The sequence below is a fragment of the Camelus ferus genome, chromosome 18 (assembly GCF_009834535.1).
Source record: "Camelus ferus isolate YT-003-E chromosome 18, BCGSAC_Cfer_1.0, whole genome shotgun sequence".
Classification (NCBI taxonomy): Eukaryota; Metazoa; Chordata; class Mammalia; order Artiodactyla; family Camelidae; genus Camelus; species Camelus ferus.
The window spans coordinates 17,299,823-17,321,879 of NC_045713.1; the positions used below are offsets into that span (position 1 = coordinate 17,299,823).

Genomic DNA, 22,057 nt, shown 5'->3' on the forward strand with positions numbered 1-22,057 from the left:
CTCAAATATACAACCTAACTTTACAACTTAAGGGATCAGAAAAAGAAGAATGAACTAACCCAAAGCTAGCAGAAGGAATGCAATAATGAAGAGCAGAGCAGAGATAAACAAGAGAGAAAAGAGAAAAATAACAGAAAAATCAATGAAGCAAAAAGCTGGTCCTTCAAAAAGATCAACAAAATCAACAAAGCAAGATGAACTAAGAAAATAAGAGAGAAGACTCAAATTACCTAAAATCGGAAATGAATGGAAGGACATTACTACAGAAGTAAAAGTATGTAAGAGTGGTATGAACAACTGTATGCCAAAAAATTGGATAATCTGACATTCAGGACAAATTTCTAGAAACACAAAACCAAGGCCAAACCACAAAGAATCAGAAAACCTGAATAAACCTATCACTAGTAAGGAGACTGAATCAGCAATCAAAAATCTCCCAACAACAACAAACAAAGCTCTGGACCTGATGGCTTCACCTGTGAATTCTACTAAACATTTAAATAGCTAATACCAATCAAAAATGGACAAACCACTTGAATAGACATTTCTCCAAAGAAGATACATAAATGACCAATAAACACATGAAAAGATGCTCAACATCACTAACCATTTGGGAAATGTAAGTCAGAACTACAATGAGCTATTGCCTCATATGCATTAGGATTGCTACTATAAGTCAAAAAGAAAAACAAAGAACAAGAAAAAGAAAACAACCAGTGTTGATAAAGATGTGGAGAAATTGGCACCCCTGTGCACTGCTGGTGAGAAAGTAAAATGGTACAGCTTCTGTGTAGAACAGTATGGCGATTCCTCAAAAAAAAATTAAAAATAGAATTACCATATAACCCAGCAATTCTACTTCTGGGTATACACCCAAAAAAATTGAAAGCAGGATCTCAAAGAGATATTTGTATACCCATGTCCATAGCAGCATTATTCACAATAACTAAAACATGGAATCAACCAAAAATGTCCATTAAATCGATAAAGAAAAATGTGGTATACACATACAATGAAATATTATTTAGCAATATTCCTCAACATGGATGAACCTTGAGGACATTATGCTAAGTGAAATAAGCCAGTCACAAAAAGACCAATACTGTATGATTCCACTTATATGAGCTACTCAGAGTGGTAAAAATCAGAGAGAGAAATTATAAGGGTGGTTGACATTTTTATTTATTTTTATCCATTTAATGTTACCTTTGTGTTTTCTTCTGCTTTTTTAAGGTTATAGAATTCTTTCTCACCCATGAATTTGGAAAATAGTCACTTCTGTCTTTGTTTATACTTATTTCTTGGAGACTAATTTTTATTGGGTTAAAATAAACATGAAGTTTATCATCTTAACCATTTTTAAGTGCATCGCTAAGTGGTACTAAATACATGGGTCAGTGGTAGTTAACCTTCTAAAGTCATCCTCAGGGTAAAGGCAGAGGATCTCAAAACAGACTGAAGGGAGAGGGAGTAAATACATCCTCCCTTTTACGAGTAATGGTTGCAACACGTTAGGCAGGAGCAAATGTTCTGTTTATATTATCATTTGAAACATAAATATAACTGGAAAGGTGTGTATAGATGCTGAAAATCCAAAGAGGTAGACTGCATGTCAACACTCAGGCCTGTGCCTGCCTGCCTTCTGGACAGGAGTTCAGAAGCCCTAATACTGTATTTCTCAGATTCCCTTGTCTGAAGGACTCTGATTTTTTTTTTTTAATTGAAGTGCAGTCAGTTACAATGTGTCAATTTCTGGTGTACAGCACAATGTCCCAGTCATGCATATACATACATATATTCATTTTCAAATTCTTCTTCATTAGAGGTTATTACAAGATATTGAACATAGTTCCCTGTGCCATACAGAAGAAACTTTTTTTAATCTATTTTTATATATAGTGGCTAACATTTGTAAATCTCAAACTCCTAAATTTACCCCTTCCCACCCCCTTTCCCCAGTAACCATAAGATTGTTTACTAAGTCTGCGAGTCTGTTTCTGTTTTGTAGATGAGTTCATTGTGTCCTTCTTTTTTTTTTTTTTTTTAGATAACACATATGAGTGATATCATATGATATTTTTTGTTCTCTTCAGGATTCTGATTTAGACTCCACCAATGAGAGGCACTTATGCAAGATTTAGATGGCAAGAAAGGAGAAACCATTATTCCTCGCCGGCAGCAGCTGGCAGACACAAGGGCGCACAACAAACACTGAGTCTGCAGCAGCATCCAAACGAGCTCCCAGGACACATTTGCTTTAATGCTGCCAGCGTCTCAGGTCACTTAAAGCGGTGTCCTGTGAGTCCGGCACTTTGTGATTTTCTCAAAGCAAGAGGCAGTTCTCTCTGACCTTCACTACCCCAGGCCTTTCAATGGCTTTGTAAGCATTCAGTTAATTTACTTTATTAAATCTGCTCTTGCTAAAATACCCAGGGCGATTTGTTTTCCTGACTGGTACAGGTGGGTAGGATTTAGAGTGGGGAAGAGAAGCAGCACATGAAGTATGAAGGTTAAAACAAAAAACAAAGTTGAACAAGTGGATCAGAACCACACTAAGCAGGGTCTTCCTTCCTTTATATAACTCTTTCATTGGGGGAAAAAAAAAAGCTTACTAAACAATTATTACCTGCCAGGCTCTGGTTTTGTTACTGGAAAGAAAAACAAAGACTCTTAGGTTGGGGAGGAGCTCTGTTCCTTTGGGAGGGGAGGAGGCAGATAACAAACAGGATATAATCTATTCAGTGGTCATAAGTGCTGTGGAGAAGCTCCAAGCAGTGTAAGAGGGTAAGAAGGAAGGCTGTTATTTTATACAAGGCGGTCAAGGAACAGCGTCTCTGAGAGAGGCTCTTTGCGCAGAGATCTAAGAGAGTGGACAGAGCCCAAAAAGCTAGGGAGGAGTTGAGTGCAGTGTATTCAGGGAACAGCAAGAAAGCCTGAATGATTACTTGAAACTGAACTTACTTGGGGGCTGCCTATCATTTCTGAATCTCACTCTGAAACCATCGCTAGAGGTCCACCTCACTTCCCTCAGCCACTCTTCCCACCACTTCTATTTCCATTCCATTCTCTGTTCCCATTATGACTTAAAGGATATGGCCCACAAAGGTTTGCTATGAATTAGAAACACAATGTAGCTCTCAACAAGATGTGGAATTTCAAGACAGCTGATACATTTTCTGTCACAAGTCATCACTACCCTTCCCAAGTCACAACATAGGACACTGTTCTGATTCAACGACTATAAATGAGAACTCACTTATTTGCAAGCATACCCTACTTTCTTTTTCTGTTTTGATAGTCTATAATTTGCTGGCATGTCAGCCCTATTTCAATTAGGTTATTTTTTCGGCTGTTTAAAAATAATCTTACAGGCCATTATGAAGTATTAAATACCTTGCTATACCGTAGGACATTCATATAAATTAGTTGACAGACCTAAACACAAAAGTTAAAACTACATATAAAGCTTCCAGCAGAAAACACAGAATATCTTTGTGGCTTTAAAGTTGGCAAACATTTCTTAATATACAAAAACCACGAGTCATAAAGGGAAAAATGATAAGGGGGAGGGTACAGCTCAAGTGGTAGAGTGCATGCTTAGCATGCACGAGGTCCTGGGTCCAATCCCCAGTACATCCATTAAAAAATAAATAAATAAACCTCATTACCCCCCCAAAAAAAACCCCTGAAAATAAATAAATACATGTTTTTTTTAAATGATAAACTGGATTTTATTCAAATTGAAAACTTCAAAATACACCATTAGGGAAATGGACAAGGAAGCCACAGACTAGGAGAAAACAACTCAATTTGGGTAAAATATTTGAACAGACACTTCACAAGTATGAAAGACCAACATGCACATGAAGGGTGCCCCTCATCATCAGTAGTCACCAGCAAAATGTACATTAAAACTAACTGGTATCACTTCACACTCATCAGAATGGTTCAAATTAAAAAGGGTTGTAAATACCACATCATGGTGAGAATCTTCACAGCAACGTTCACAAATTGCTGATGCGAGTATAAAGCAGTCCAGCCGCATTGAACACAGACTGGGAGTTTGTTATAAATACATACCTACCTCGCAGCCCTACTGCTAGGTGTGTACCCAAATGAAACTGAAACATTTGTTCTAAAAAAGGCAATGTACATGAAAAAATATATATATACATAATGCTATACACTAGAAACTAATACATCATTGTAAATCAACTGTACTTCAGTTTTTAAAAAAAGCTTTGTACAAAAATGTTTATAGCAGTTTTACTCATGATCGCCAAAAACTGAACGTAACCAAAACATCTATCAACAGATTAAAACCCGTGGTATGTTCATACCACTAAATAGGATTCAGGAATAGAAAAGAATGAACTACTGATACACACTACAACGTGGATGAATCTCAGAAACACTATGTTGAGTTTAAGAAGCCACCTGCAAAACACTACGCATTGTATGATTCTGTTCACGTGAAATTCTACAACAGGCAAAACTGAACCAGAGTAACAAGAACAACTGTTGCCTGGCTGCTGGGGAGGGGACACTGACTCGGAATGGGCACAAGTGAGCTTATCCGGGTGAGGAAGATAGTCTATATCTTAACTCAGGTGGGGGATGAGGGTTTTTTACCTCTATCATCAAATATGCTGAACTCTTTTAACGTATCCAAAATCATTACAGTTTATTAAATGTAAATTACACCTTTAAAACGGCAAAATTCACTGACTACATATAACAGCCATATAAAAGTTGCATAAAATAGAAATAACATTTGAATAAAAACAAATACCTTTGTCCACCTGCAAAGCTTCACCCCAGAGTGGCTCCCAATCAACTGATAACCTGAATGAAAAAAAACAGGGAACACAAAATTGCATTGATTCAAAGTCTCATATCAAGAAGTGATTACATAACTGCAGCAAAATCATTTTTTTTTTTACTTAAATAATGATAGACAACAACCCAATGGCAGGAAACATTAGAAGTTTCATTCACCAGGATGATAAAACTATCTAAAATGTGTATGCATCTAACAACATAGATTCGAAATACATAAAGAAACAACAGGCCAATTCAAAATCATAAGGAGAGATTTTAAGATCTCGCAGTATCCAGCAGGTCTCATAGACCAAAAGCTCAGTAGGACTCTAAGATCTGAAGCAACACAGTAAACCTGATCAAGAACACAGACAGCACTGCACTCAACAGCTACAGGATGCACATGCTTGTCAAGGACCCAAGGAATATTTATATAAATGAACCATACGCTGAGACATACGAGTCATTTCAAATGAACGACTGAGGAACTCCCCATCAATCATCTTCCCAAAAAAGACAAAGAACCAGATGAGGTACAGGGGATTCAAATAAAGAAATACTGTCCCTAAAAGCAGAAAAATCAGATTCTAGGAACCTGACATGAATCCTCAGCACCACCCACAACCTATCATTTACATTTTTTGAGCCATGTGAGACATGAAAAGCCACGACCAAGCAATCACATTTTCTTTTTTTAAAAAACTAGCAGAGCAAACAAGTAGAACACTCTGATTTCAGAAGCATTTAATAAAGTTTCTCATGAGGCTTCAAGTAATAAGTCACAATTATCATGAGTCTCTTGCACAAAAAGACTCCTGACTTGCAGACAAGTGAGGTGAATGGGAAAATGCAGTCCGGACGATGGCATAAGTGGATCAGCGGCTGGTTGAACATCCATATTCACAGCCTGATGATTAATGGAACAATGTCAATTTGGATTACAAGTCTCCAGTGGCAACACTACAGGGCTTTGTCTTTTATCCTCTTCCACATTTACGTAAACATCTTGCATATAAATAAAGCACTGCTTTTCTGCTTGAAGATGGAACTGAGTCCAACTGAATAGCTAATCTTAGATGCAGAATAAGCATTTAAAAGATTCCCAAAGAAAATTCAAGTTCTTCTTTTGGACTCCTACATTGTATGTTGTTCATACCACTACTGTAGAAATCATACTCTATTTTCCCTCCCAAGATACAAAGAGCGGTGATCTGAGAGAGATGGAACACAAACAAGGTTGAGCTCTACCATTACCAAGCTTACTGCCCTGAAAGTTCTAGGCTGTGCAGCAGGGCAAGGTGGGCAACCCAAGCAGAGCTCCGGATTTGCCCTGAGTTGAGGACAAGGATGTAGAGTCTGGAGAGCCCCCATGGCTAGAGTTTGCAGGACTGAGTCCTAGAGGGACAAAAGCTACACAGAGATTGGACTCAAGAGTCTGTAGAAGATTCCTGTAAGTATTTGCCTGCATACTGCTTAGTGCATATTTGAGGGAAAAACCACCCAATAATGGGGAAGAACCATCTAAAAGGATGAGAGGTATGCCTGGGACCGACAGCCATTTGGGAATGGTGCTTGTTCCTACCAGTAAGACAGAAAACCTCAAGGTTAGCAAGGCACTGAGCAGAGTACACAGAAGTGTTTTGCCTCAATGTTGGGGGAAAAAATTAGCTGTATACTGAGCCGGCTCTAATCTCACCCAACAAATCATAAAAGCAAGATTAAAAGCCTCAAGCTGTTTCCAAGCAACTTATCTTTGTCCCAGAGCAAAGCTCAAAAATGTTCATAGGAATATAAAAATCGCTAGCATTCAGTAAGATAAAATTAGATCTGGCATCCAATCAAAGATTACCAAGCATGCAAAAAGACAGGAAAACATGACCAATAATGAAAATAATTTAGCAACCAAAACAGACCCAGAAATGACACAGATGTTAGCAGGTAAGGACATTAAAACAGTCATAATTGCATTCCATAGGCTCCAAAAGTAGAGACATGAAAGACATAAAAAGACCCAAACTGAACTTCTAGAGATAAAAAATACAATGTCTAAGCTGAAAAAATACACGATGTAGAATTAATGGAAGATTAGACATTAGAGAAGAAAAGATTACGAACTTTAAAAGAATACATAGCAATAGAAGCTATCCAAAAATGAAGAGCAAGACAGAAAAATAATTTTTAAAAGTGAAAAGTGCATCATTGAGCTGTGGGTCAAATTTAAGTGGCCTATTATTACACATGGAATTGGAGTCCCGGGTGGGGGAGGGGGGGAATAAAAATATTTGACAAAACAATGGCCAAAAGTTGTCCAAATCTGATTAAAAGTATACATCTCCAGAACCAAGAAGCTCAACAAATCCTAAGCAAAAGAAACATGAAGAAAACTACACAAAGACACATTATGATTCAACTGCTCAAAACCAGTAATTAAAAGAAAACCGTAAAAGCAGCAAGGGGGAAAAAACATTACATTCAAATGAACAAACAAAAGACGGCTGCAGAGCCCTCATGAGAAACAATGTCAGCAAGCAGGCAGTGGAACAACACCCTTAAAGCAAAAACCAAAAAAGATAAGCTGCCAACCTACAGTTCTATAACCATCCAAAAATGCCCTCCAAAGGAGAGCAAGATAAAGTCTTTTTCAGATAAACAAAAACAAATAATTCATCACCAGCACACCCCCATTACAGGAAGCGCTAAAAGAGGTCCCTCGCGCTAAAAGAGGTCCCTCACGCGGAAAGAAAAGGCCCTCAGACAGAACACGGAGGAGCACAAAGGAATGAAAAGTTCCAACAGTGCTAACCGTAAGAGTCAATATATAGGATTTTTTCTAATTATTTGTATCTTTAATAGACAATTGACTATTTAAACCAAAAGAATAACAATGTAGTACAGGGCATATGTAACACACGTTAAAGTAAAACGTATGGTAACAGTTGCACAGAGGTTGAGAGGGGGAACAGAAGTATACTGAAGGCGCCTCTACTCTGCGTGAAGTGGTACAGCACCACTCAGATATTCCGCGATCCGTGATTCGGTGTTGCAGAAAACCTCAAGCAACCGCTAAATAATGAAACAGTGCCATAGCTAGTAAGCCAACAAAGGATACAGAACAGAATCACTAAAAAAAAATATTAATCTCAAACAAGGCAGAAAAACAAGAAATCAAGGGAAACAATCTACATGAGACAGGCAGAAAACAAGCAACAAGATAACATTTAAACCTATCATAAAGTCACTTTAAATAAATAGTCTACTCTAATTGAAAGGTGTATATATTTCTATGTATAAAACCTGTATTCTTGTCTGTCTCCCCTAACAGTGTGAGTTCCTTGAAGGAAAAGACTTAAAAGCATCTTAAGTTCTCTGCATTGCCAGAACCGTCACATAAAAGGTTCTTAATAAATATAGAAAGAGGGAGGAAGGGTTGGAAGTCAGTCTACTCATTCCCAACTTACTACTCTCTCCTACAGGAAACCAGTATTACTATTCATTTACTCACCTACAGCCACCTTAACAAAGTATGACCACAGAAATCCAGACATACGCCTATATAAAACACTTCTAATTAACCCAGCCTAATATCATATAAGGTTTTGCCTGCATTTAATAATTTTCCCTTAATAAGCAGTGATTGTAAAGAAGCCAGTGACTGCATCTTCCATCTGCATACCTGAGCCCCACTGACGGTAAAGCAACAGCCCAATAAACCGAGCAAAGAGGGAACTTGCTGGTCCAGGAGGCCAACACACAAGTGACCCACAGAAACAAGCTGGCGACTTCTTAGTCAGTTACAGCTGCCACGACAACACAGCTGCTGAGCCAACTACAGAAGGACTTTATCTTTTTCCCTCTTGGCAATCCCTGTTTCGCGCTTCCTCTTTTAGGTGATAAATTAGCCACTTAGGAGAGCAGTATGAGAACGACTCTTGAGGGTTTTCACCTTGTTTAGTAAGGGCTTCTCGGAGAGCAGGGCTTATCATCGCTCTTCGTTCACTGGCGTCACTCTTCGCTGTGCTCCTGAAGGCACTCGTTTCCCCTTCCTGCTGCTCCTTTTCTCTCTGTATTAAAATAAAAAGTATCAAACCCAGTATTGGTAATGTGCAAGGAAAGCAGCACAACAGTCATCAGCACGTAGCGTGGATAAACAGGTTCATCTCAAGCCACGAGCTACAACCCTATTCTCTCCAAAGTGATCCCATTTCCAGTCACACAATGAGCTGAAGACATGCCAGTCTTTTTTTTTTTTCAAGAAAAGTAACTACCTATTCAAACACATACACCCACAAAACATAAATCAACAATCCACTTATCGAGATGTCAAATAGTTTTCACAGTCTGAGTACAGACAGCTGCCTAACTTTAGCAAGTTATTTCTCGTTCAATTTCCTCATCTGAAAATGGGGGAAAGTAACATCTATGGAGAGCTGTGTTGAAGATAAAATGAAATAAAATTACCTGGCACAATGCCTGATACATAATAGGAGTTCACTAAATCAGAGGTACTGCTGGTTTTTACATCTGCAAACCCCCAAAACAAACAAACAAAAAAAACTGCTCTGAGCTGCCCAGACAGCCATCTGCTCAAAAACCAAGTTACTCCACCGCCACCACCTGCAGCCCTAATGGCCTCTTTTAGAATACCCTGTGGGGACAATCTGTCTTCACTAATAGAAAGATATCTGAAGCATAATATAAAATTGTGTTTCCTTTTGACTTTGGCCACTACAAAATTCAGCAGCACAACTCTGATCACGGTACAAGGCTTTGCATCACTCTTGTCTTATATTCTGTCAGTGACTTCACATGACAAGATGACTCGCATTTAGCCTTTACACTGATTTCTCCCTCTCTTTTTAAATCTCACTATATGGTGTGTGTGTGTACATATATTAAAGTTACCTCAACCTCAGTGGTTTAAGTGCTAATTAATAATTCTGAGACAACACACAAAGTCCGTGTTACACTTTAAATGACACACTCATCAGATCTTACTAAGAGCTGCAGAAATCCAAAATCACTCACCTTGGCAGGAGCCCCCCTACCCAGCCCTAAGTACCCTCAGTGCCTGTCCATTTTCCAGCCCGTAGTAAATCAGAGCGCAGATTCACAGCGATGCCCTTTCTACTTAAAAATGAAAACACCTCACAGATGACATGATCTGTGTCAAACTACTACAGAAGACAGGATGCTCCTTGTTTGAAGCTAGGCAATAGGGAACAGGGATCTACTGTATCACTCCATCTACCCTTGTGAAGTTCAAAGTTCTCTGTACACAAGATGTAAAACAAGATTTAAAACAACAGAAAGTACACCAGTGAAATTCAGAATTAACTCCTCTGTCATCTCAGTTACTCTGGGGACCCCGCTGAAATAGGAAGTCAGTGAACAAGCACTTTAGAGAGTCAATGTACCAAATGAGAAACCTAAGCCCATAGTAAGTTCTATGCATCATAAAAGTCAGCATTCCAAATTACTAAATATAATCAAAATGCAAAGTTAATGGACAATTCTGCTTCTGTTAATAGAGTTCTCAACTACATATTTCCAGATGGAACTAAAAAAAAAAATTATAAACAAATATCAATCATTTGTTCTTACCTATTATAAAAGTAATCAGTTTAATGCTGGGCATTTTATTTCAAAAAAAATTTAAAGCTGCAGTTGTTATTTTGTTAAAATATTTAAAAAGAAAAGAATCCTTTGGCTTTTTTTTTAAGTCGATTTCAGACCATAAAGCAAAGACTAGAGCTTGAAAAGAAGTCTGTGGTAGAGGAAAATGAACTAACCTTGACCTTGAGGGCATTTAAATGTCTCTGAAGTAATTCCACAGCAAGTTACCATCATTCCCTACTTATCAGGCAAGAATTGATAGTAGGAGGCAATATCTGTCCTCAAAAGCCTGTCACCTCCAAACATCACCAGCTTATAGGGGCACCCCAAAGGTAAATCCAAAACCGGACCCAGCCCATGACACTGGCCTCCAACCACTGTGCTCAGAGCTCCACCCTTATGGTTTTAAACACCCTCTTACGGTTTTAAACACAAATTTCTAACCCTTATTTAGTGAACACACTCTTAAAGAATGCCCATGGAACACGGTCTGTGTCCTATCACTAGGGAAATTATCCACCATAAAATGTGAGTGCAGCTACTGCAGATTCAATCACTCAAGACACCAAGTTTACATGGAAAGAGGTCAGTGGTTATGATTCAAGGTCTTGAGCATTCAGGACAAACAACATTTATCACTCTTTCCCTCTATGGCAGTCTAGCCCTATCTCGCACCTGCAGCAGTAACTTCATTTCTGAAAAGAAATACAATTGTTCATGACACTCCCCAAGGAACTGTAAAGCCTCATTCAAATTCTAATTCTAATCTCCTAGGTGCAGACATTTCTCCCTGTTTGCCCAGAATATAACAATATAACAACTGACGTAGGACCTGTATATTTTTATTTATTTTTGTATAGCTGTTACATAGCCTAAGTAGAAATAAATGAAGATCTGAGGATTGGTCAACCTTGATTCCTCCCTCGCCTGTTCACCCATTTGACAAGTGACCAAGTTCTAAACTTTAATTCCCAATGTTTTGGTTCTCTCTACCCACAACGCCACTGCTTCTGCCCACAGCCTTGCCTTCAACAGCCAAACTAAACAGTTTCCATCTCTCACTTCTACTTCCACCCCTTTCCAACCCCTAAACCCATCACACTTGTCTTGAAAGAAAATGCATGCCCTCTCCAGGCTGCTATTTCCTGATATACAAAAAGGAAAGCCAATTATAAGCTAACTTCCTAGGCACTTGGGAAAATTCCAGAACTCACTATTAAGTGGTCCTGGGCTTATGAGTGAGTCAGGTTGGTTCAAAGCAAGGTCTTGGGGTTGAAGAGATGTCACCTTATGTTTGGGGATAAATTAAACACTTAAAGCCTTAAAAATAATTATGAAAGGAGAACTAGCTTCATGTTATTCTGCTGCAGTGCTATGCAGCCTTATAATCAGAACTGGACACACTGAGCGCCTTCTGCAAATTGAAATGTTTCTCTAGTGAGTAATTACCAAGCATCCACCACTTCTTTCTAAAACTAATGATACTCATATCACTGTCTGCTTAACCAGAAGATGCTGTGGGGAGTATTTTAGCAACATTTATTTACTGCAAGGGGAAAAAAAAAAAACCAAGCAGCTATCTGCTTTACGTTTACAAATCACAACATGAGAGAGACAGAAAAAAAACAGCCTAACAACCGTCAGGCTCCTCCTGACTCCTTGTTCTCCACCCAAACTCTTCAGCTGGCGTTCCGGGAACCACTTCTCCCCTGGGGAGGGAGAAAAGGGGCGTGAAACAAAGAGATGGAGTCTAGGCTTGGCCCCACCACCTACAGGCAGCCATCTGACTTTGGACAAATTGCTTTATTTCTCCAAGAGTGTGTCCTACCTTGTAAAGCGGCAGTGATAACAGTACCGCTGTCAGGGTCAGGGCGAGGACTGAATGACATAATCCAATGTATTCTTTGATTTCTCCTAATCCTTTGACCCCACCCTGGAGCTCTCTCTCCCCACACCTTCATCCCACTCATCCTGTTCAATCAAATCACATTGCTTCCCATTGCCTTTAGGACAAAGCTCCCATCCCCATGACAGAGCACGAAAAGGCCTCCAGGATCCTGCCCTGCCTTCCTTCTCTATTTCACCTCTCCACACACACCCCCTCTGCCCCGACTCCCCAACATACCAAACTGTGTAGAGAGCCCCCCAAACGTGCCACGCTCCCCAGCACCCCAGCCCCTCACACCTGCATCTGCATCGTTTCAAATGTCAAGCTCTCTGGTTCTCAGCCATCACTCCCACCCTTCAGATTCTCTTTGGCCCTGGAATTACTGTCTTACACTCTGCTGCAGAGGGAGCGAGGCAGAAAACCAAGGTGGTATTCCAGCAGGACCAAATCCATTGAAGGTATCTTCTCACGCAGTAATAGCTAACAGTGGTTGAGGACATACTAAGTGGCAGGCTTAAATAAAATAAAGGCGTTAGATGGATGAACTTACTGAATCTTCACAACAACTTCTGAAAGCAGTTACTGTTATTATCTCCCGCTGAAGCAAAGAGAGTGAAATAACTTACCCAGACACACAAGCTGAGATAGTAACTCCAGGGAAGTTAGTAAATATTATTCAAAAAGAGGTCTCACAACAGGAGCGCTCTGGCCCCACCCTACAGCGGATGCTCTGCAGCACCAGAGCGCGCTGCCTCCTCCACAGACACCATTAAGGCAATTTAGTGCGAGGTATGATGATGACCAGGCAGAAAGCAGCTCAGGAATATGTGACTGGACCCCAAAGAAAATGTCCCCCAAAATATGAAAAGCAGAGCCAAGCAGTAATAATATCCAACCCTGAGTTTAGTATATACTGTGTCCAACACAAAATGAACACACAAGACACACATGGAATCTCTGCTGTAACCTAATCATAATGAAAAACAAAAACTGCTGGCTTATTTCCATTGCGCACTGAAGTTGGAAAAATATACATTTCCCCCCTAATTCGGATGATTTTATGAGCAATTTCTATGAGAAACCTGAAATATCATAAGCCAGCTGCTTAAAGTTCATAAAGTCCAAAATCATTTCATTTCAAAAAATAATTTAAATGGATATCCACATTTTTCCTTAGTGCTTTTTCTCCAGTGCCCTCTAATGGACAAAAGGTGAAAAAGCAAAGAAAAAAATGCATCCACCAACTACTCCAAACTCTTACAGTACACATGACATTTGCTCAAAGTAGATCTTAAGTTTCTCAACACACATATACACACACACACAATGTTAGCTATATGAAGTGATGGGTGCATTAACTGGACTGCGGGAACCATTTCACAATGTATACACATATCAAATCATCACATTATACACCTTTAAAAAATCACGTTGCACAATTTAAATGTATAAAATTTTATCTGTCAATCATACCTCAATGAAGTTGAAAAAAAAATTATTCCAAACTCTTCGTCCACTACAAATAAAGCTTTAAATATCTTCTCTTAACCTGGTAGACCCAGAAATCTACCTAAATCAGGTATCTCATGCATTAAAATCTATCCTACTTTAAGACAGCTTCACCTTTAAAAATTATTCAGATTTTTAATTAAGAGCCATAAAATTATACATTTGCTTTGATCCAGTGTATCAACTTGGGGAACATACAAAGCAAGAAAATATCAATATCTTTTTCTTAAATAACAAAGCTGTCAGACCAGTGCTCATTATAACAGCAGAAACCCTGACACAGACTAAATGACCAACTCTAGCCGAATGCATAAGCAAATGTAAAATGTTTAAGCAAATTTACTTCATATCTCAATCTGCCAGGCTTTTAGAGATGCTAATGCATTTTCACACGCACATTCTCATCTGACTCACAACTCTGTGAGGAAGGCAGAGGCTATGGTCCAGGTTTCTTAGACAAGGGGATTGAGGCAAGAGAAGATTAAGTTTTGCCCTTGGATCACCAGGTCATAAACTGGCCGGGCCAGACCCTGAACCTACACTCCACCCACTTTTCATTCTTAACAGCTCCTCTGCCATGGCCTCTAAAAGACAAAAGCTACTAAAAATGACAGAGGATTTAAAGAAATGGAAAGATATACCATGCTCTTGGACTGGAAGAATTAATACTGTTAAAATCTACAGATTTTAATGGGACCCCTATCAAATTACCCAGGACATTTTTCATAGAAACAGAACAAATAATCTTAAAATTTATATGGAATCACAAAAGACCAGAATTGCCAAAGCAATACAGAAGAAAAAGAATGAAGCTGGAGGTATAACTCTCCTAGACTTCAGGTAATATTACAGAGCTACAGTAATCAAAACAGTGTGATATTGGCACAAAAACAGACATATGGCTCAATAGAACAGAATAGAGAGCCCAAAAATAAACCCACAGACTTACTGTCAATTAATCTTCGACAAAGGAAGCAAAAATATACAATGGAGAAAAGAACCTCTTCAGAAAGTGGTGCTGGGAAAGCTGGACAGCCTCGTGTAAATCAATGAAGTTAGAGCACTCCCTCACACCATACACAAAAATAGACTCAAAATGGCTTAAATACTTAAAGATATGATACCATCAATTTAGAAGAGAATATAGGCAAAACATTCTCTGACATAAATCATAGTAAAGTTCTCCTGGGTCAGTCTACCAAGGCAATAGAAATAAATTTTTGGGTCGGCAAGATTTAAAAGACCGACAACACCTGGGGGTTGGCAAGGGTATAGAGAAACACATTCCCATCTCTCTTTTCTCATCTCCTTACACTGTAATGAGAAACAAAAATGTTTTCAACTTTTTACAGGGCAATTTTGAAACATCAAAATCATAAAATTCTCTTTGATCCAGAAATTTCAATTTTATTAATTTACTCTTAAGATAAATTTATATCGGCCACAGAAAATGTAAGAGCAAGAGTGTTTATTACAGGAATCAGACAACACCTAAATGTTAGCCAACAAGAATCAAATAAACTACCAGACATAACTATGGACTACTACACAGACATTCATATTAATTAGGCAGATTCGCATCACAGGACTAGAAAGCTGTATGTTAACTGGGAAAGACCTGTTTGTAGACTTGGAGTACAAAATGATTCCATCTATGTAGCCCAAAAGATGAAGTTATACCAACATGCAGGTGTGTTTGTAAAGGCAGTGAAATGCCTGGAAAAATATTGCCAAACTGTAAATTTCGGTTACCTGTGAAAAGTCGATTTAGGAAGAATAGGGACAGAGGACCATATTCTTTGAATTTTTTAAACATATGTAAACAGGGTATTAAACTAAATGAAACTCAAAGGGTCAGATCAAGTTATTAATTTTCAAAGGCCTGAGAACCAGTTTAACAACTTTAAAAATGCCTCTGTCACATCAAGGATATGAAAGTGCAGAGGGTATGGAGATAATGAGAGAGGATTTTTGAGCATTTCTTTGGAGAATGTTAGTAAGGTATGGATGCGTGTATGTGTAAAAACAAAATTCTGCTGAACGACTGGAAAGTATGCTGCAGATACCACGGCACTTGACCCTTGAAATACTGCAGAATTCAGCTCCGAAAAAAGGCCGCGATCCTACAGAACCACAACAGCACTGTTACAACAAAGAAAACTAACATAACTCTAATATTATCTAGTAAAAAAAACCCATTTCAAATGTCCTCAAATGTCCAGGCAACGGCCTTTTTTCTTTGATTCAAGATTAAAGTTTATACAATGCACGTGTTTCCATTTCACTCCACTTTCTAAATCTTAGAACAGTGCCCACCCATGTTTTACTGTTGTTGTTGTTGTTTATGATACTGACTAAAGAGGTTGGCCTGTTGCCTCCTAGACTGTCCTGTATTCTGAATTCGTCTGATTGTTTCCGCATAATTAGATTCAGGCTAAACGTCTTCGACACAAAACTGCACAGATGACACTGTACACACCTTGCTACATATACATTGTACCAGGAGGCACACGTCAAGCTGTAATATAAATAATGATGCTAAGTTTGATTCTTTATAAAGTTACATTTTTCTACTTGTAATTAGTAAATAACCCACAGGGCATTTTTCCCCCACTGATTTATTTATTTTTGGCATGTCTAAGTGGTTTAGTTTCTGGCATGATATTCTGAGGCTATGTGAGTACCTGTTCCTCAAAGACATTTTGCCCAATCCTTGCTTAAATCAGGTAGTACACTAGGGACTGCAAACAGGTAATTTTTTAATTCTATCATGCCTTCTCTATTTATAAATCTGGAAACCTTCTGTAAAGACTTTCTCCTGTGCCTCCCTTTTTTTTCCAGTAGCACAAGGATTAATTTTGTTTAGTCTGATATAATATAATTCATTACATTCATTATATAATCATTACACTGATTTCAAATGTTCAAACTGTCACACATTTGGCCCATGGGAAACTCCTCAAGTTGGCTCCTCTGTCAGGACACTATTCAATAAACTATACGAAACATTCTACACATTATTATAAAACAGGCTTTGTGTTAGATGACTTTGCCCAACTGTAGACTAATGTAAGTGATCTGAGTATGCTTAAGGCAGGCGAGGCTAAGCTATGATGTTCGGTAGGTTAGGTGTAGTAGGTGCATTTTTGATTTACAGTATTTTCAACTTACAGTGAGTTTATTGGGACATAACACCATCATGCGTCAAGGAAGAATTGTACAATGCTTTCAGTGAGTTCTGAGTCATTCTAGCAAATTATCAAACCTGAGGGGGTCATGACAACCCCCAAATTTATAACCATTTGATCAGAAGTGCAGGTTGGCCCCTCTAAGACTTAAAGCTATCACTGAAGTAGGGACAGTCTCATGCAGGACTATGCCCTAAACCTGTGGGGTCTGACATTAACTCCAGGTAGTATCAGAACTGAATTGAACTGGGTGCTAGTGTCAGGACATGAAAGGTCCTTCCCATGAGCACAGCTATAAAATATTTATAAGCACACACTTTAATTATAAATTTGCAAATACAGTGTGACAATAAACACTCATTTATTAAAATCTTAAGTTCATATCAGCCTCCAAATCAAACCCAACACCATCTGGAAATCACATTAATGCATATGGATCTGCCTTTATTATATTTCACAATCGGACAACGATACTATACCGTGTGGATATATCATGTTTTTTTCAACCGGTATCCAATAGTTGTTTGTTATGTAGCTGCAAGGCATAACCTTGTGCAGATGCCGTTCTGTATTTGTAAAGATACGTCTTCAAGGCAAATTTATAGAGCTGGGCCTGCTGGATCACGGGTAAATGGTGTGAGTTTGGTAGACTGCCAGCAGCCCCCAATGCGGGTGTACCACTCTGAACTGCCATCAGCAAAGGGCAGCTACCTGTTTCCCCAGAGCTCACCAATTGTGTGTGCCATCCAACTTTTTGAATTTTTGCTACTTTGACAGGTGAAAATGTATGTCAGTGTAGTTTGAATTTGCATGTCCTTCATTGTGAGTGAATTTGAGTATTTTTTCATATGTTTAAAGTCTATTTGTAGAGCTTTTTCTGAGACTTGCCTAGTCAAGTGTTTTGCCTATTTTTCTCTATTAAAGTCTTTTTTTCATTCAATTTTTAAGAGTGCTTTGTACAGGGTGGGGGATTAACTCCTTCTTTATAACATAAGGGCCGAATATTCTCCCTCACTTTATCATCTGTCTTTTGATTTTGTTTACAGCCATGCAGATTTTTTGAAAATCATTGATATTCAATGTTTTATTGCATCTAGATTTTGAATCATATAGAAAATCTTTCTCTAGGTTACAAATAATGCATCTTATTCTTTATTTTTTTTTTTTTCAATACTGAGATCTCCAATTGGAGATCTAACTCAAACTGGAGTTTATTCTGACGTGTGTATGAGGTACAGAGCCAACTTTACCTTTTCACGGGTAGCTATCCAGTTGTCAACATCACTTAACTAAAAGTATATTTTCTTAGTTAAACAGGGGAAAATATTTCTCCCTGGGAAAATTCTCCACGGGGAAAACATACTTTTTTCCACGTTTATCATATATGAAATCCCATATATCCTTGGATCTATTCCTGGAATTTTACTCTGTCTCTCTCATCAGGAACCAGTTACCACAGGTTCACTTACAGATGCCTTGTAGTAAGTTTCAGTATCTGGCAGGGCTAGTCTTCCCCATTACTACTTTTGCCAAAGTTTCCCTAACTATTCTTTCATGTTTATTTTTCCAGTTGAATAAAACAGTATAGCTCAATTTAAAAAAAAAAACTTACTGGAATTTTTAATGGGATTACATCAAATGTATGTGTTTACTTAAAAGAACTGACATGATTACAATATCAAGTCAGTATCTAAAAATAAGGGATGTCTTTCCATTTGTTTACGGCATTTTTATATGGTCTAGGAATGTTTTAAAGTTTTCCCTGTATCAATTTAAGATTATTTCTTCTTAAATTTATTCCTACATACTTGTCTCTGTGGCTCTTGTAAATGGGGTCTTCTCTCCCACTGTAGCTTCTAACTGGTTATTATTTGGAAACATAAAGACTATTGCCTTTTTCCCTTATTATACCCTGCTACCTCACTGAATTCTTTCATTTGAGTCTGTGTTAATTTCATCATTGATTTTCTTAGAGTCTTTCAAAGTGTTACTTCTTTTGCTTCTAAGGCTTACACATTTGATACATTTTTAGTTCAGGATATTCTCATTTCCCAAAACGCACACATAAATTGAGACTTTATGTTTTTATACTATCATATGTGTCACCACAATTTTAGATCATTGGAATCTGCATAAAATCCTACTGCCCTGTCCATTCTCACACCCATCGAGTCACTGAGACAACGACAGCCCAGACCAGCATTTGCTAGATTCCTAGGGCCGCCACCTGTGCTGTCCTCAACACACACAGGCCACCGTGCCATCCCTGAGCCCGACACCACTCCGTCTGCGACAGAGAACCACTTCTACACGAGAGTTCCACTTGGAATCTCAACACGAGTCAGTCTCACCATGCCGCTTGCCCGTCAGCTTCAGCCACAGCCGTGAGTGGAGTCCCTCTGACCATCTACCCTTCCTCAGTTCTGCCTTCCTTCTGTGAGCTCACTTGCACAGGGCTGAGAAAGGAGATTTTCACAAAGCTCATGCCAAAACTGGCAAACAAGTATACGAGTCTCTAAACAGGAGGCAAAGAATGGAAACTAATGGTGAGCTCAGGTGGCCGCCGCCCCAGCACAAGCGCCAGATGTCAACCGACTGCGGGGCCCAGCTCACCGCTTCCCAACACGACGGTACCTTTTCTTTCTTCACGTGATCCATGATTTTGCCGAGGTCTTCAACATCGATGACAGAATTTAGGCTCTGATGGTCCTCAGAACCAGACTCTTCCTCACTGGTGCTTCCAACGGGCTCCTCCTCCTGGAACATCAACACTTCAGAAATACGTGGTGCAAAGGAGCAAATCATCTAACAATCCCTCCCAAACTGTGAGTTCACTGGATGGACCAGAGATGTTTTAGGCTAGAGGCCAGCCCGCCTCAGGCCAAATCTAAAGGCACTCATCATTTACACATTCTCTATGGCTACTTTTTCGGTACAAAGGCAGAACTGAGGATTGCAACAGAAACCACATGGCCCACAAAGCTGAAAATATTTACTAGCTGGCCCCTGACAAAAAGATGTTTCCTGACCCCTGCTTTAAACAAAGAACCAACCAGAATCAACCATTTAGTGAGGAAATGCAGGAAGAAGGAAGAAGGAGGAACGGAGCTTGGCTCTGAGGTTTCATTTCTAAGTAACTGGGATGGGGTCGTTTACTAAGATGAGAAAGCCTTGGGGAGAAACAGACTGGAAGAGGGGAAATGAAGAGCTCTGTTCTGAATCTGTGAAGGAGGAGATACCCCAGACATCCAAGTAGAGATTTTAAAGAGGCAACTGCATATATAAGAATAAAAATCAGGGTAGACCGTAGAGCTGGAAAGACAAACCTAGGAATAACTGGCATAAAGACAGTATTCAAAGCCATGAGATTAGGTCAGATCATCCAGGAAGAGAGTCTCAATGAAGAAAAGAACCTAGCACCGGGCCTTGAATCACTCCAGTATCAGAGGTTACACAAAGGAAGAGGCTCCCAAGATAAAACAGAAGAAGTCCACGAGGATGAAGTCATGAAAGTCAAGAGGAGAGAGCGGTTCAATGAAAGAGCAATATTTGACAAATGCTGTTGAGGTCAAGTAAAGTGAAGACAGAACTCTCCACAAGGCTTGACAACGTGAAGTCCCTGGAACCTAGAAAAGAGCAGGCTTGCAAGGGAGGGGGTGGGGGGCACATGCAGAGAGCCAAACGGGAGTGGGTGAGAGCTAACTAGTAAACTGGGTCTTCAGCTCCCAGCTGGAGGATGGACTACACTGAACTTCTCTCCTGTAGAAAATAACTAAAACTAAATAATACCTCCCAAGAGAATAATTTTAAATGTATCAAGGAGTTGGCAAAAATGTAAAGAATCTAAAGAGGACAAATATGGGCTAAAAAGGGGAATCCTAGGAGGTAAATGAGAAATGGAGCTCAAAGTATCTGCTGAACTCCGGGGAACCTATTTTGACAGTGGGACAGGACAAGGGAAGAGCAGGTAACAGCTGAAGAGATGATACCAGGAGGAGAGTCTAACACAGAAGACCAGAGTAATAGCTGGGACTCCACAGGCTGCATCCTCGGCGTTAAGGTAAACTAGAAAAAAATGTTCTGTGCAAGCGGAGAAAGCAAGAAAGACAGGCGGAGAATTTGGGGGAAAGAACAGAGCAAAGGATAGATGGTTAGAGGAATTTTATTCAGAGATTTTAAGGTTTTTAGGAGGGGTGGAGAAGGAGGATTATATAATAAAAATTCAGAACCATAAGGTTCTCAAAAACAACACTCTTAACTAGACGACAATGGATCAATACATTCAATTTTCTGAAAGAAATTTACTCCCATCCAGAATTCTATACCAGAATTCAAAGCATCAATCAATTGTGAAGGGGGGATAAAGACACACAGATATGAAAAGTCTCAAAATTTACCTCTAAAACACCCTTCCTCTGAAAGCTCCTGGAGAACGTGCTCCAAAAAACTCAACAGTCAACCGAGAAATAAGAAGGTATGAGACACAGGAATTAGGGAACCCAAGAAGCTGGCAAAAGGAAGGCTGTGATCACAGTGGAGGGAAGACACAGGACTTCAGCTGCACCAAGACCATCTAAATAAATGGAAAGACATCCCATGTTCATGGACTGGAGTCTTCCAAAGTGATCCACAGACTCAATGCAGTCCCCCATCAAAATCCCAACAATGTCTTTTGCAGAAATGGAAAGACTGCTCCTCAAATTTATATGGAATTGCACAGGATCCAAAAGAGCCAAAACAACACTGAAAAAGAAGGACAGGGATATATATAACAAATATAAAGAACTCTTAGTACTCAACAACAACAAAACGCCTAATTAAAAAAGGCACAAAGGAGTTGAGCAGACATTTCTTCACAAAAGACATACTTTTTTGGGGGAGGAGGAATTATTTAGGTGTATTTATTTATTTATCTATTTTTAAATAGAGGTTTTAAAGATTGAACCCAGGACCTTGTGCATACTAGGCACGCACTCTACCACTGATCTACACCCTCCCCCCAAAAAGACATACAAATGGCAATAAACATACGAAAAGA

The 22,057-nt window shown here is 39.1% G+C and overlaps 1 protein-coding gene across 3 annotated transcripts in view; it reads right to left on the bottom strand.

The window, feature by feature from the left end:
* LOC102511835 (S-adenosyl-L-methionine-dependent tRNA 4-demethylwyosine synthase TYW1) overlaps window positions 1-22,057 on the bottom strand; it is a 165,759-nt gene that overhangs the window by 132,369 nt on the left and 11,333 nt on the right. For all 3 annotated transcript variants that reach the window (XM_032460330.1, XM_006189466.3, XM_032460331.1), the window contains 3 exons: window positions 19,654-19,776; window positions 8,765-8,882; window positions 4,793-4,845 (listed from right to left, as the gene is read on the bottom strand). In XM_032460330.1, coding sequence (XP_032316221.1) covers window positions 4,793-4,845; window positions 8,765-8,882; window positions 19,654-19,776 — 294 coding nt within the window. The remainder of the gene's footprint in view (window positions 1-4,792; window positions 4,846-8,764; window positions 8,883-19,653; window positions 19,777-22,057) is intronic.